The following is a 12,496-nucleotide window of genomic DNA, read 5'->3' as shown; positions in this document are numbered from 1 at the left end:
TGACTTATTTTTATTTCTCAATTTCAAAATGCTTTACAAATGAGGTAGGTAATGTAAATCTAACAGTGGAGTCTACTCTTCCTGCTGGTATGCACCTGGAATATTGCATGCCAGAAAGGTAAAACCTCAGATGAGTGGAGTTCATTCAAATAAGTTTCGTCTCTTGGTTTCCACAGGCTAGCTGAGAAAACTTTGGATAGCTTTCACAAGATATTGTTGGTCTTGAACAAAAATTGGGATAAACTTTTCAGTACGTTTCTCATTATTTTAGTGATGAAATTAAGGTTCAGCCCAGTCAAATTAAGGTTCAGCCCAGTCAAGTGAGAGAATCTGTAGAAGGAAATGGAAGAATTTATGAAGAGCAAAGGCTGTTAGAAGAAAGTTTTACTATTCACTTGGGTAAGTAAAGTAGACTGACACAGAAACCAAACATAATAACAGATGCTAATAAATAATGCAGCTAAGCCATGTATTATTTACAGTATTTAACCGTCAATGTATGTAATATATACAGTTTGTAATTGTTCTGTATTTGTTCTTTACATATGTAAGAGAAGCACAGTACAGTATAAACTGTATCAAACAGTATCTAGCTACCTGAAATACACTTCATGGAAAACATTCTAGAAGCAAGTTTTTATCCACTCTAGCAAGGTGACTAGCCTAGAAAAGCACGCTAACATCAAAACACATAGTGGTTAAAAATTTATATTTTAGCTTTTCTTATGTTTGGTAAGAAAATGTGGGTATTGAATTCAATTCCCACGATAAATTAACAGAAGAATAGATGCTTAAAGTTTTTACTTTTTGTTTATGCAACAGAGACTTCTTACACTGTCTGTTTTGACTGCATTAGTATTTCATCCATAGCCTTATAATAGGGAACAAGGCTCATTTCACGTATAGATAAGCCTTGCTTTGTGACAGTATGTGAAAATATTGCATTTTTACTCTTATTTTGTAAATTGCTGATATGTATGTAAAACTGAATATATGGTTAAGAACTTTCTTTGAGCATTATTGATTATATTTCCCTTATAGATCTTTTTCACAAAACTTACAGGAGCACTTTGATCCCTTGCATTTTAATAACAATCCTGAGTTTCCTCTTTTACTGTATGTATTAAAATAATTTATATTCTGCACAGGAGCTCAGTTGAAGACCATGCATAACTTGAGATTACTGAGAGCTGATATGCTGGATTTCTGTAAACATAAGCGCAATCATCGAAGTGGAGTAAAACTTCACAGACTTCAAACTGCAATGTCTCTCTATTCAACTTCTCTCTGTGGCCTGGTTTTATTGGTAGATAACCGTATCAGTTCATACAGCGGCATCAAAAGAGGTGAGTCCTCTAATAGGGTATATCGTGTCAGTGAAAATGAATGTCAATTAAACTTGCTGTCTTCTCTCACAAAAAATATTCCCTGTAAAATCAAAATTTACTGGAGACCCTGATGTTTTGGACACGGTAACAAATGCAAAAAGAGATACGGATAAGGGTTGGGGACAGAGGTGTGGTGTTATATCTGTCACCTCTTTCCTAGGTTTTGTGTTTGAATAAGGAACGTGCTAGAGTGAATGCTTCAATGTTGATTTCCCTGCCTTAGACCGACTTATTATCAGTAGGGGCTTCTAACTTTCCAATGTCAGCTCAGCATACTGAAACCCGTTTGCAAAGATGAAAATGAAATACGCTAAGATTTTAAATTGATAAGTAAATGTATAAAAATACCATGTACTTTAGATATCTGCAGCACTATGACTTCCATTAAAAATGAACAATAGGAATATTACTTTCCTACTCCTGGAAAGCTTGATTAGCAGCCATTTTAAGTGCATGTCTTTTGAGTAACTGGACACTATGATGAAGGTATTTTGTATCAAGGTTAACCAATGAAACATGTCTTTGTTCCTGTTCCAATTTTGGTCACCGAGGCTTTCTCTGAACTACATCATTGACTTTCCCACCTTCCTCTTGAAGTTTAATACCAAAATATTTACACTTGAAATGTCTTTTTGACTGGAGCCACTATTACTTGTCATTATTCTAGTGTGCTGTAAAAAAAATAGACTTTGGTGTTGATATTCTCTGAAAACAGTGTGGAATGAGGCTTGTAGCAAAAAGGGAAGAGAAGTGTATCAGTAAAAATTGCAGTTGCATTTGTGCTGTTTATGGTTTCCAAGTTGCTTAATTCTGACAATATTATTTCACACTTTACTCATTTTCAGTTACTTATTTTTTTTACTGCTTAAATATTTAAATTAATAACAAATAGAGAAGATTTGTTTTTATACTAAATCTTAGGTGACGAGAGAAGATGGACATTTAAGTAATACTGTTAAACAAAAAATGGCATCTTCTACCCACCAATTAGATCTTGCAGCCACAGATAATAAGGGACTGTATCACAATCTGTAAAATATAATCCTCAATATATTTTTATTTCTTTGAGTTCCGAAGGGACTTTGGCGAACTTAACTGCGGGCATGTTCCACAGCTGTCTGTACCACCATTGTTTTTAAAAATGTTGCAGAAATGAATGTGTCTCAGCTCCTCTGACCTCGTCAGATATATTGCTTTAAACCATCAGCGAATGCCTGGTTGTACTGAGACCCCAAACCACTATAGGCGGCAGCTGAGGTTTGGGCACATTTCTTTAAATCCACTCTGTGGTGAAAGTGGTAGCTTCTGGCAGAAGAGCAGTAATAAACACCTTTGAGAGGAGACTTTGCTCTTAAACTGTTAAAGCTGTTTGTTGCAAGAGCACTAGCCAGAACCAGTTCTCCTTCCTAAAAGGCTCTTTAAGAAATAAATACGCTAGGGGGTTCAAAGGTTCATAAAACTGCTATATAAAAGACCTTTAAATAATACATCGATGCTATTGTTTAAATAGAGAGGTAGTGGCTTGTGCCATCTAAATTTCTGGATTACAAAAGTGCAGAAACAATTTCTGCTTCTGTTTTAAAGCTGGGGAAAAATACAAACCTAATAGGCTTTATTTTGTGATTGGCTAGAAGCTCCTTCAAACCTCTGAGATTTTCAAAGGTAGTTGGAGTAAATGAGCTTCATGTGAGCACGCTGTTTATCCAAGCATTTTACGTTGTTTTGAGCAACAGCAATCACTCGGCAAGCACTAAACAGAGAGGGGCTCCAGTCGTACAAAGTCCTGCAACTTACTTGGTTGACCTTGTTTGTTTAGCTCTATCCTGAGGAAGCTTAAGAATGTGCTTCATTTAGTGTATTTTGTTAGTTCTGTTGCAACATTTTGATGTTGCATCTTTGGTATATCTGTTATCCAAAAATGGTTCCATTTGTCTCAAAATTCAGGATGTATGTGAGGTATTTGCAAGGCAGAAAACCACGACTGAAATGTTTTCTGTATTTCTTACAATGTGTAAATGGTAACTAGCAAAATATACCTTTGAAATCGGATTTGGACACATCTCTAGAAAACATCCTTGAACAGAAACTTGAACTTATGTATGAACTTTCAACATGCACATTTCATTCAGACTATTTTTTCTAAGCTAGATGAATAGTTTCTTTATATACTTTTATGCATTGCCTAGCTCAAGTCTCTCATATTAGGACTTTGTAGGGCTAATGACTCAGGTTTTGAGTAGGTGTGGCACACTCAGACAAACGATAAACTAAAATTGAAGTTAATTTTAATTTAAATATAAGAGGCTTTTCATTTGTTTGTTTCAAATAAAATGTCTTGTGACCTTATTTTATGTTGCTACACACAGAAGACACAATCTTTCGGAATATGAGCTTCTTTCTCCCTTGGTTTTGGACACCAGAATTTAATAAAGTCTTTTGAAAATAGATTTTATGATGGAGACTTCATATAAAAAGATAAAATACATTAAGATTTTTCCTCTCTACCCTGCCTGTTCTTGTCGCAGCCTGTTCACAGGAGTATACGGTGCTCTCCAGATAGGTAATCAGAGTACATTAAGAACTTTAAGGAGGATTAGAGCAGGTACCTCAAAACAGGAAGTAAGTAGCAATTGCTTAGTATAGTCCAGCTCATTGCTAATAGTTTGTTTTGCCTCCTGTTGACTTGCTTCGAGAGACAGCTGGACATTAGCATAAGGAGCTTAGAATACCAGTCACAGAGGCAATATGTTATGATCCTAAATATCAGTATAATATTTCCAAGTCTAACATAATACTTGCTTATCAGGAAAAGGAACTTGCAGCTCTTTTCAGCTGATGACACTTTTTAGCTTTCAGAGCTGTGTTTTGAGAACTAAAAGGAAAGAACTGTAATTCCAGCTTTCCAGATACACTGTTGATAAATTTCATTAATAGCTCTCATTTTTCAAAACAAACTGGAATGCTGTTGTTGCTGTTGGAAGTATCTATTATGTACGTTTTAATAAAGTATCACAGATTAAAGGACTGTTAGTAATAAGACATCATTTTTAAAGCACAATTTCATTTAATGCACATATCTTATTGCTATTATTTGGGGGTTTTTTTGGTTGGGGTGGTTTTGTTTGAAAAGCAGCAGTACTCAAGGTTGTGGGTTTTTTTTTTCCCCCCAAGCAATTAATTTCTTTCAAAAAAAAAAAGTTTTGTCTCTGCCATAATTTTTTTAGAATTTAAAGAGGAGTACATCAGGGCTTTGTCTGGTTTTGGGGGGGGGGGGTTGCCTTTGTAACTGGCCTTGCTTGAACAGTAGAGCAGAATTATGTAATGTTACTAAGCACAGCCTTATGACGTGGATTTTAATCTCTTCTTTTTTTTCCCTAGATTTTGCAACTGTTTGCCAAGAATGCACGGATTTCCATTTTCCTGGAATTCAAGAACAGCTTGAAATTGTCCAGAAGGTTGTACTTAAGGCCAGAGCACAGCGTAGCAGTAAGTCGAAAAGACATCATGGTCAGTGACAACCAAAATTACTTTCCTTGAAATAGAATAGTGGTCAGCTGAGTGTTTATGGTTACGGGAAAATTAATTTCACTGTTCTTCAGTTACCTCATCTATAAAATGGAATGTTCTAGTTTATCGATAAACTGTGAGAAGTCTGCAGGAAATTCTCTCTTCACAGACAGCATGTTCACATGATGTCTTTGCTGCCATAACAGACATACCTTACCCCCCCCAAAAAAAGTATAAGTCCTTAGGTTCTGATGACACTTTAACAGCATGGGAAGTGTCTGGGGCCATTGTGCTTTCCTCTGCAGTTTAAGCTGTCTGTAGCAACACAGACTTTGCCTGACTTGACTTGATTATTTCTATTTAAATGTAAAGCTTTAAAAATTGCAGAAAAGGAGTTATGACTTTTTCCCTTCCTTGTAAGTGAACGCTAAAAACTGAATAATAAATTGACTAAATGTGTACACTTTTCAGTGCTGACCAAATCCTTGTGAATGGTTTGCTTTGCAGTTATATTTACAAATGGCTGTGAAATTTTCTGACCACATGGTGTTAAGGCAGTACTCGTACATCATGAAACTCTGTTTTTGTTGCAGAGAACTACTTATGTGGTTTAAATACGTCAGTAACATGAATAGATTCATAAGCCTACATAGAGAAACAAGTTTTCTTAGGAACCTGCATATTGCTGTAGTCTTGAGGAAAATACTGAAAGCTGTTTTTATACTGCTGATTTATGTAAATCTCTAAATTTTTTCTTGTAATACTAGGAACAAATTCGTTTTAAATAGTTACATTATTTAAAAAGCAATAGCAACGTACTATGTAGTTGTGGGGGCAATTTGGAAAGTTTAGTATTATGTTTGAGGTTATTGTGTTTTCTTTTGTCCAAATGAAGAGGTATTGTAGGATGATTAAATAAGAAAGCTAATGATTTGAGATGGGATTCAGTTCAGTGTCTATTGAAGATAGCAAAAACACTTCCTGTCCATCCTCCTGCTTTTTGGGGACTTTATGGTAGCTTTATGGTAAAAATTCAAGCCAGATATTATCTCACTACATCAAACTTTCATGCCAAAGCGTAATTAATAGATGATATGTTTAATATTTGTGCTATGTATTTATATACAGAAAACAAAATTAGTGGAAATGAAGATAAATTAAAGAATATTGAACGAAACCAGTCAAATATTTTGCCGGGTAAGTTCTGTTGCATTTTCCCCCTCTTCTTAAAGCAAATTGTGTTTTATAGATGCACATTTTTAGCTCTAAAGTCAGAACATAAATTATAAACTAAACCTGAGTTGACCTCAATCAGAAGAGAAGGATGTTCTTGTGGCTAAGGCAGAGAACTGGGTGTCAGGACATCTGGTTTCTATTCCCAGCTTTGCCACTGCATCATGTGACTTGGGGCAAATCACTTAACTTCTCTATGCCTAAAATTTCTTTTCAGAATTTGAGGGTGAAAAAAAGATCTCTGAGCATCTTGGGAAAAGGTGAAACTTAAATACTAGCAACTAATTTTATTTTTTAAAATAACTATATATATGTCACTGTTGTGATACAGTAAAGCATTTTAGAATGTATTTTTTAACTTTGAGAATGTACAAATCCATTCCTCTCAAAGGGGAAGTATCTTCCGTAATATATTGTGATTTTTAGTAAGGAAAGCTTCTGTGGAATTTGAAGATGAATACACAGTTGGAGGGGGAAGGAGTTAAATCCATACGATCCATGGTTGAATAAGAGGGCTTCTTAAAATTGCTTTCATGATTGCCTTGGATCTTGTTAGTATAAGTGGATTATAAATCAACTTGGGTCCTTAACAGATAAATTTGGGTGAATCTTGTGGCAGTGGCTTGTGTATTACTGCTCTTAGATGGTCATTGCTAGGGATTACCACCTCCTTAGCAGTCATCAGAAAGGAGTACATACCCATTCTTTAGCCATCCCAGTACAAAGGTAGTATCTTAACTTAAATGACCAGTGAAAATAGGTTTGAAGAAAGATGTTTATCTGTTGACCTGAGACAGGTTATTGCATACCTGCTTTTCTGTTGACTCTAGTATAGACTTTTGATCTCCAGCAGAAAGGTAAAATGGAGAGACCTGCATTTCACTGCCCCTTACTCTTTCTCTACCTTTTGATAAATGAATACCAAGTCTAAAAATACCCCCAACAAGATGTCTTGGTAACTTTTTGAAAACAACTCCGTAACTAATCTTCCCGTTACTATGAATTATTTTAAATTCTAATGGTCATTGATACCTTTGTCTTCCAGTACCTATCTCAGTTGTTACATAACCCCCTATCTTTTTCCACAGACTTTTTGCATCCTTTATTTTAACCCATCCATTTTTGGTATTTCCGCCTCCCACATCTGTCTGCAATTCAGTGCTTACATTATATATTTTGAGTATTACAGCTCCTCTGTGTTTGTTTTTCTGTTTCGTGCTATATATAGATCATATCCGCCTGTACTGGCACTATTATGTTTCATTACACCAGGTGCCTGTGATGCTAGTGAAACCCATCAAAGCAGGGAAGTGAGTGTAGGATGAATGCAAAACAATGATATTCCAAGAGATTTTAGATCAGTTGGTTTCTAACTTTTTTTTTTATCTCCTTATGTCTGTGTTCTGATCTCTGTTGTATATTTGTATTTGCCTTTTGTCTTAACTGACCCTATCCTTGCATTGCCTAACAATTGTATTTCAGTACAGATCACTACCATGATATCTTGCCTTCTTGGTTTATATTATTCTGTAGGAGAATTCTACATCACACGCCATTCAAATCTTTCTGAAATTCATGTTGCTTTTCACCTCTGTGTGGATGATAATGTAAGATCCGGTAACATAACTGCTCGGGATCCTGCAATTATGGGACTCAGAAACATTCTCAAAGTTTGCTGCACACACGACATTACTACCATTAGTATTCCTCTCCTATTGGTGCACGATATGTCAGAAGTAAGTAAATGTAAAGATTTCGTTTGTTTTTATCTTCTAGGATGGAACAAAAGTGATTTTTGCAATGGGTATGTCCCATGCTGGTTTAAGCCAAATGGGACAGTTTATCCTGGTCACAGGCTCCTGCCACATCATTGTTCTGGCACTCGTATCTGTATGGTGACCCAAATTAAGGAACTGAACCAGTTAAAAACATTTCAGCCAGCTGAATCACTTTGGTTTTTTATTCCCACCCCGCATTTTGGACGCTTCACTTCCTTGATCCAGCTCATTGCACAGTTGCACAAGTATTAATGAAAGATGTTTTTATGTGTTTTCCATTAACTACATGCCTGGAAGTCTTCTGGCAACAGCTCTTGCTTAGAAACTATACCTTCAGAGTCGCTGATGCAATGGTGATAGCAGATCCCCGGTTTCAATTGTTGCTAGTTAGAAGACCTTAAAACTAAGTTTTATGAGCAGCAGAACTAGCAAAGCTTGGCTTAGAGTTCTGTATCCCTAAACACCACTTCAGCCCTATGCAGCAGCAACCAAATTTCACCTTTGCTCTGAACTGTCTCCTTCTTCACTGCCTAATCACCTGCATCCTTAATTTCTGTCCATTTTCTCTCTAAGTCCCCCAAATACCAGCTGGGCAAGAAGCAGCATATTGCTGAGGCTCTTTGTAGATACAAATGTGCTTACTTATTGTGCTGACCTTTTGTATTCTCTTCTTCAGTGGGACACTAATGTGTAGAGCTTGTCTCTTACTCCACTGTAACTTTTCATAGTGCATAGTAATTTAATACCGTTGACAATCTCTTTCCTCTGTCACATCTGGCCCACAAGATACTAGCAGAGAAGAAAAGGGTGTGAGGAGGCAGGGAGAGAACCAGTGGACAGGCAGTACAGCCATATGCCTCACCTCCTTAGGAGGTGAAAAGTCTATAAACTTAAAGAAATGAGAAAAAGAAGATAATGCTGCCATTACTGATACCCTTGCATGGATAATTATACTCTGTTGTGGTTTTTTTTAAATAACCCTTTGATTTTTCACTTGTAAATTTCAATACTGTCTTTCCTTCTTTGAAAGTGCCTGGCTCATAGCAAGATAAAGGCTCACCAGTGGATTACCTTTAACAGTGACTTTTTTTTAACAGAATTTCATTGGAACACAGTGTAGAAGCGGCCCCCTTTTGCAAGATCAGGGTCTATTATTGTGAAAGTGTAAGCAATGCAAAAGTTAAAAATGTCCAGTAATGAAGCTTCTAAAGAATATACTTCCATACATAAAAGTAGACTTTTAGGAACAGATGGCATTATTTCTGAAATTTTTTGTCTCTGGTATCAAGACCGTTTTTGGGCACAAATGCAAGTAATCAACTTGCAGGACAGCAGCCTGGGTTACTCACAGGACCCAGTTACTGTATTTCATAAATTTATTGACCTTTTTTTCTTAAATCAAGTTGCCATTGGACTATATTCTTTTTCTTTCTTCTTTTCTTCTTTAGACCTTGTTAGTTTTATCTTTCATTTGCATATCTGTATTTTAAAATACAAATAAAGCACAAGACCAAGTGTTCAACGTGCTTTGAGAGTGTGTGGTGGCTTGGATGTGTGAAACTGAAGAATTATCTTCTTGTCTAGCGCTGGATTCTTAAAAGGTCCTGGTAAAACAATTTACCTTTTATATTAAGTTTTCAGTCTGCAGAGTAAGCAGAAAGTGACCTGTATGATAAGTGTATGTTTAGCCAAAACTGCATTGTATGAATTGCATTAGCAGTATTGCTTATTACAGTGCTTTGCAGCTGGCTGCTCTAATTTGAAACACATGCATATGTAACTTGTTGTTGAGGGAAAAGTGAGTAATAACAGATTTCTGAGAGTTAGCCTGAACTTGGTGCCTTCAGCAGCCCCAGTTTTGAATCTGCATTTACCACCTACATAAAAACATTTTTGTAAAGTGGTTAACCAGGAGCACAGCTGCAGAGATGTTTGCATGCTTCACTGTGACAGGCATTCATCATGAGTTTTCTCTGTGCTTTACCCAAAGGTTTTCTTCTTTTATGGATGGAAGAGCGGTGTTTATAAACTCACAGAAGTAATGAGTGTATCGATCTCAATAAAGCCATTACATTTCATTATTATTGGACCTTCATATAAAGCTAATTTTTTTTTGATGGAAAAAAATTAGGAATTCTGTTTTCCTTAGTTTTTCTTATGATGAAAATAACAAAAACAGATTTCTCTGTTCTGGTCAGTAAGTTAAATGAAGGAAAGAAACTGGGTTTGATACTTGAGAAAGGCAAAAGCAGACAAGTTCAAATTCAGGACAACTGAGGTGTTACTGTCTGATCACTGTTCTGAATCTGCTATAAACTGATACGTAAACTGGGGAATGAAATGGCTGTAATAGCATGGCATCACTAAAAATGCTCGAGCTGGCACACCTCCTTGGTAATTTCAATATAGGAGCCATTGCTGCTGTCTACACAGCAACACTGAGAAAAATGTGACTCTTCAGGGATCTCAGGCAGCTGTCTCTATTACCATAAGTTAAGACAAAAATGTTTCGAAGAAAAGTAGAAATGAAGGGAGTATAAGCTGTGTAACAAATGTTTATGAACATGGTTTATGTATATAGAGAGATTATTGATGGGTGTGTTAACCTCAAATATTTCTCATCTGAGTTTTCTGCCTTTAAAGGTATAGCTGCTCATACAGTGTTTAGGGTTTGCATAGATATACTTTGAGTAAACATCTTGCTAATTCTTAACTTACTAAAATTAACCATTGAAATTTGGTTTGAAATCTTTGTCCCACAAGATGTTTATGGACTTTAGTGTTTTCATTACCTGATTATGACATTGTTCTGTAAAGGCGCAAGCCCTTAGCTTTATAAAAGTGGCAGCCCCATGTAGTGAGTCTGTCACAAATTTGTTTGAATAAAAAGGTTTGTAGTGTATCTTTCTGATCAGTGAATTTGGCCTTTTTTTTTTTTTTAAACAAGCAGAAGAAATCTTAATTTGACAACAACTCATTGCATCCTAAAAAGGAGTGAGGTGTAGTCTCTGCTACTGAACAAAACAAGAAGTCCCAGGTGTTTGGGTTTTTTTTACTTCCTTGAATCCTTGAATACTATTAACCAAAACTCACTATAGGAGATGGGGTGTTTGCTTTTTTTTCCTATCCCCTGCACTGTATTTTGAATTGGTACTTAGCCGATCCTTTATCATTTCCAGAACTGTTGCTTAGTTTGCATATAGAGAAAAATCCTGATAACATGGCCAAATCATGAGAACTTAGATTTTTAAAGATGGATTAGAATTGAATCACTACTGTGTCATTTTCAGTTCTTGTGGCTTGCATGCAGTGACATTCTGGATTCAACCTGTTATTTCCCTGAGTGCCCACAAGATTTAACATCTATGTTCCTCTGAAATAGTCCAAGGAATAGTGTCATATCCTGCTGTTTTGATCAGTCCTTTTAAGGCTTAGTTCCCTTCATTGATTACGCAAGGTACTCCTGAGTTGCCTTCGGAGCAACAGGACCTTTCTTTTTAGACACTTGTTTTTTACCTAAGCCAAAACAGTGATCAAAACTAACAATAAACGCCTACATTACTTGTGACAGAAAGCACACATAGGCAGATAAATTATAACAAAGACCAAGTATTTCTTCCAAAACGCTTAGTTAGTTCCCTTCATTGATTACGCAAGGTACTCCTGAGTTGCCTTCGGAGCAACAGGACCTTTCTTTTTAGACACTTGTTTTTTACCTAAGCCAAAACAGTGATCAAAACTAACAATAAACGCCTACATTACTTGTGACAGAAAGCACACATAGGCAGATAAATTATAACAAAGACCAAGTATTTCTTCCAAAACGCTTAGAAATGAAAAAAAAAAAAAAACCTGTTGTCTGACAAATTTAGAAATGAAAAAAAAAAAAAAAAAGCTGTTCTGTCTGACTAATGTTTTGTATACCCTAAAAGCAGCATCTATTGATGCAGTCATTTACATCATGAAAGACAGTTTTCTGAAAAGACATTTCTAGCTTATGCTGTTTTTAACGTATTACGTATTTTGGGGATGGCAGGAAATACTCCTACCTAAGTAGGAACTTCTGCTTTCAGTAGTTGTTTAATGCAGCCACGTTCAGTATACTGTTTCAGTGTTATCAGTTGGCATTCTTAGATAACATTGCTTCTCAAATAACTTTTTTTAAATACTGAAATTAAGCTCTTTGAAAATGACAGATTGCACAGTGTTTGGCATTGCAAAATAAAGGCTGGCTTTACTGAATGGAAAATTATGTAAAGCATAAATTTGAAAAGGTACATAGAATGATAAATTTGTTTCCACTTCTATATTCCTGTATTCAGACTAGAAAGTGCTCATTTTGATGTTGACAAGTACGTCAGAACAAATAGGTGCTATTTTCTTTCTTTGAAGTGTTTACAGTGACAGTCATTCTGTCTCTGACTAGGAATATTCATCTTGATATATTTCCTTTTGTAACATACAGCCAAAGAATGTTTAATGTACAAAAGCGTTTAAACTATTACTTAAATTATTTAGACCGGTGCTTGTAGCCATGTCTTAAGATATCTTAAAGCAGATACGTGGTTTTCGTATCCCATCTTGGTATTT

The 12,496-nt window shown here is 35.8% G+C and overlaps 1 protein-coding gene across 3 annotated transcripts in view; it reads left to right on the top strand.

Annotated features, from left to right (window-relative positions):
- The window catches only part of CUNH12orf4 (chromosome unknown C12orf4 homolog), a 31,150-nt gene that overhangs the window by 7,923 nt on the left and 10,731 nt on the right, over positions 1-12,496 (top strand). For 2 of the 3 annotated variants that reach the window (XM_009288511.2, XM_009288513.1), the window contains 5 exons: positions 272-399; positions 1,149-1,346; positions 4,767-4,895; positions 6,024-6,092; positions 7,662-7,864. In XM_009288511.2, the coding sequence (XP_009286786.1) occupies positions 272-399; positions 1,149-1,346; positions 4,767-4,895; positions 6,024-6,092; positions 7,662-7,864 (727 nt within the window). The remainder of the gene's footprint in view (positions 1-271; positions 400-1,148; positions 1,347-4,766; positions 4,896-6,023; positions 6,093-7,661; positions 7,865-12,496) is intronic. The other variant, XM_009288512.2, reaches the window with a different exon arrangement.

Source organism: Aptenodytes forsteri, unplaced genomic scaffold, assembly GCF_000699145.1.
Source record: "Aptenodytes forsteri isolate BGI_AS27 unplaced genomic scaffold, ASM69914v1 Scaffold73, whole genome shotgun sequence".
In the NCBI taxonomy this organism is placed as follows: domain Eukaryota; kingdom Metazoa; phylum Chordata; class Aves; order Sphenisciformes; family Spheniscidae; genus Aptenodytes; species Aptenodytes forsteri.
Note: the sequence above shows the minus strand (reverse complement) of the source record. Positions and strands in the feature narration are given on the sequence as shown.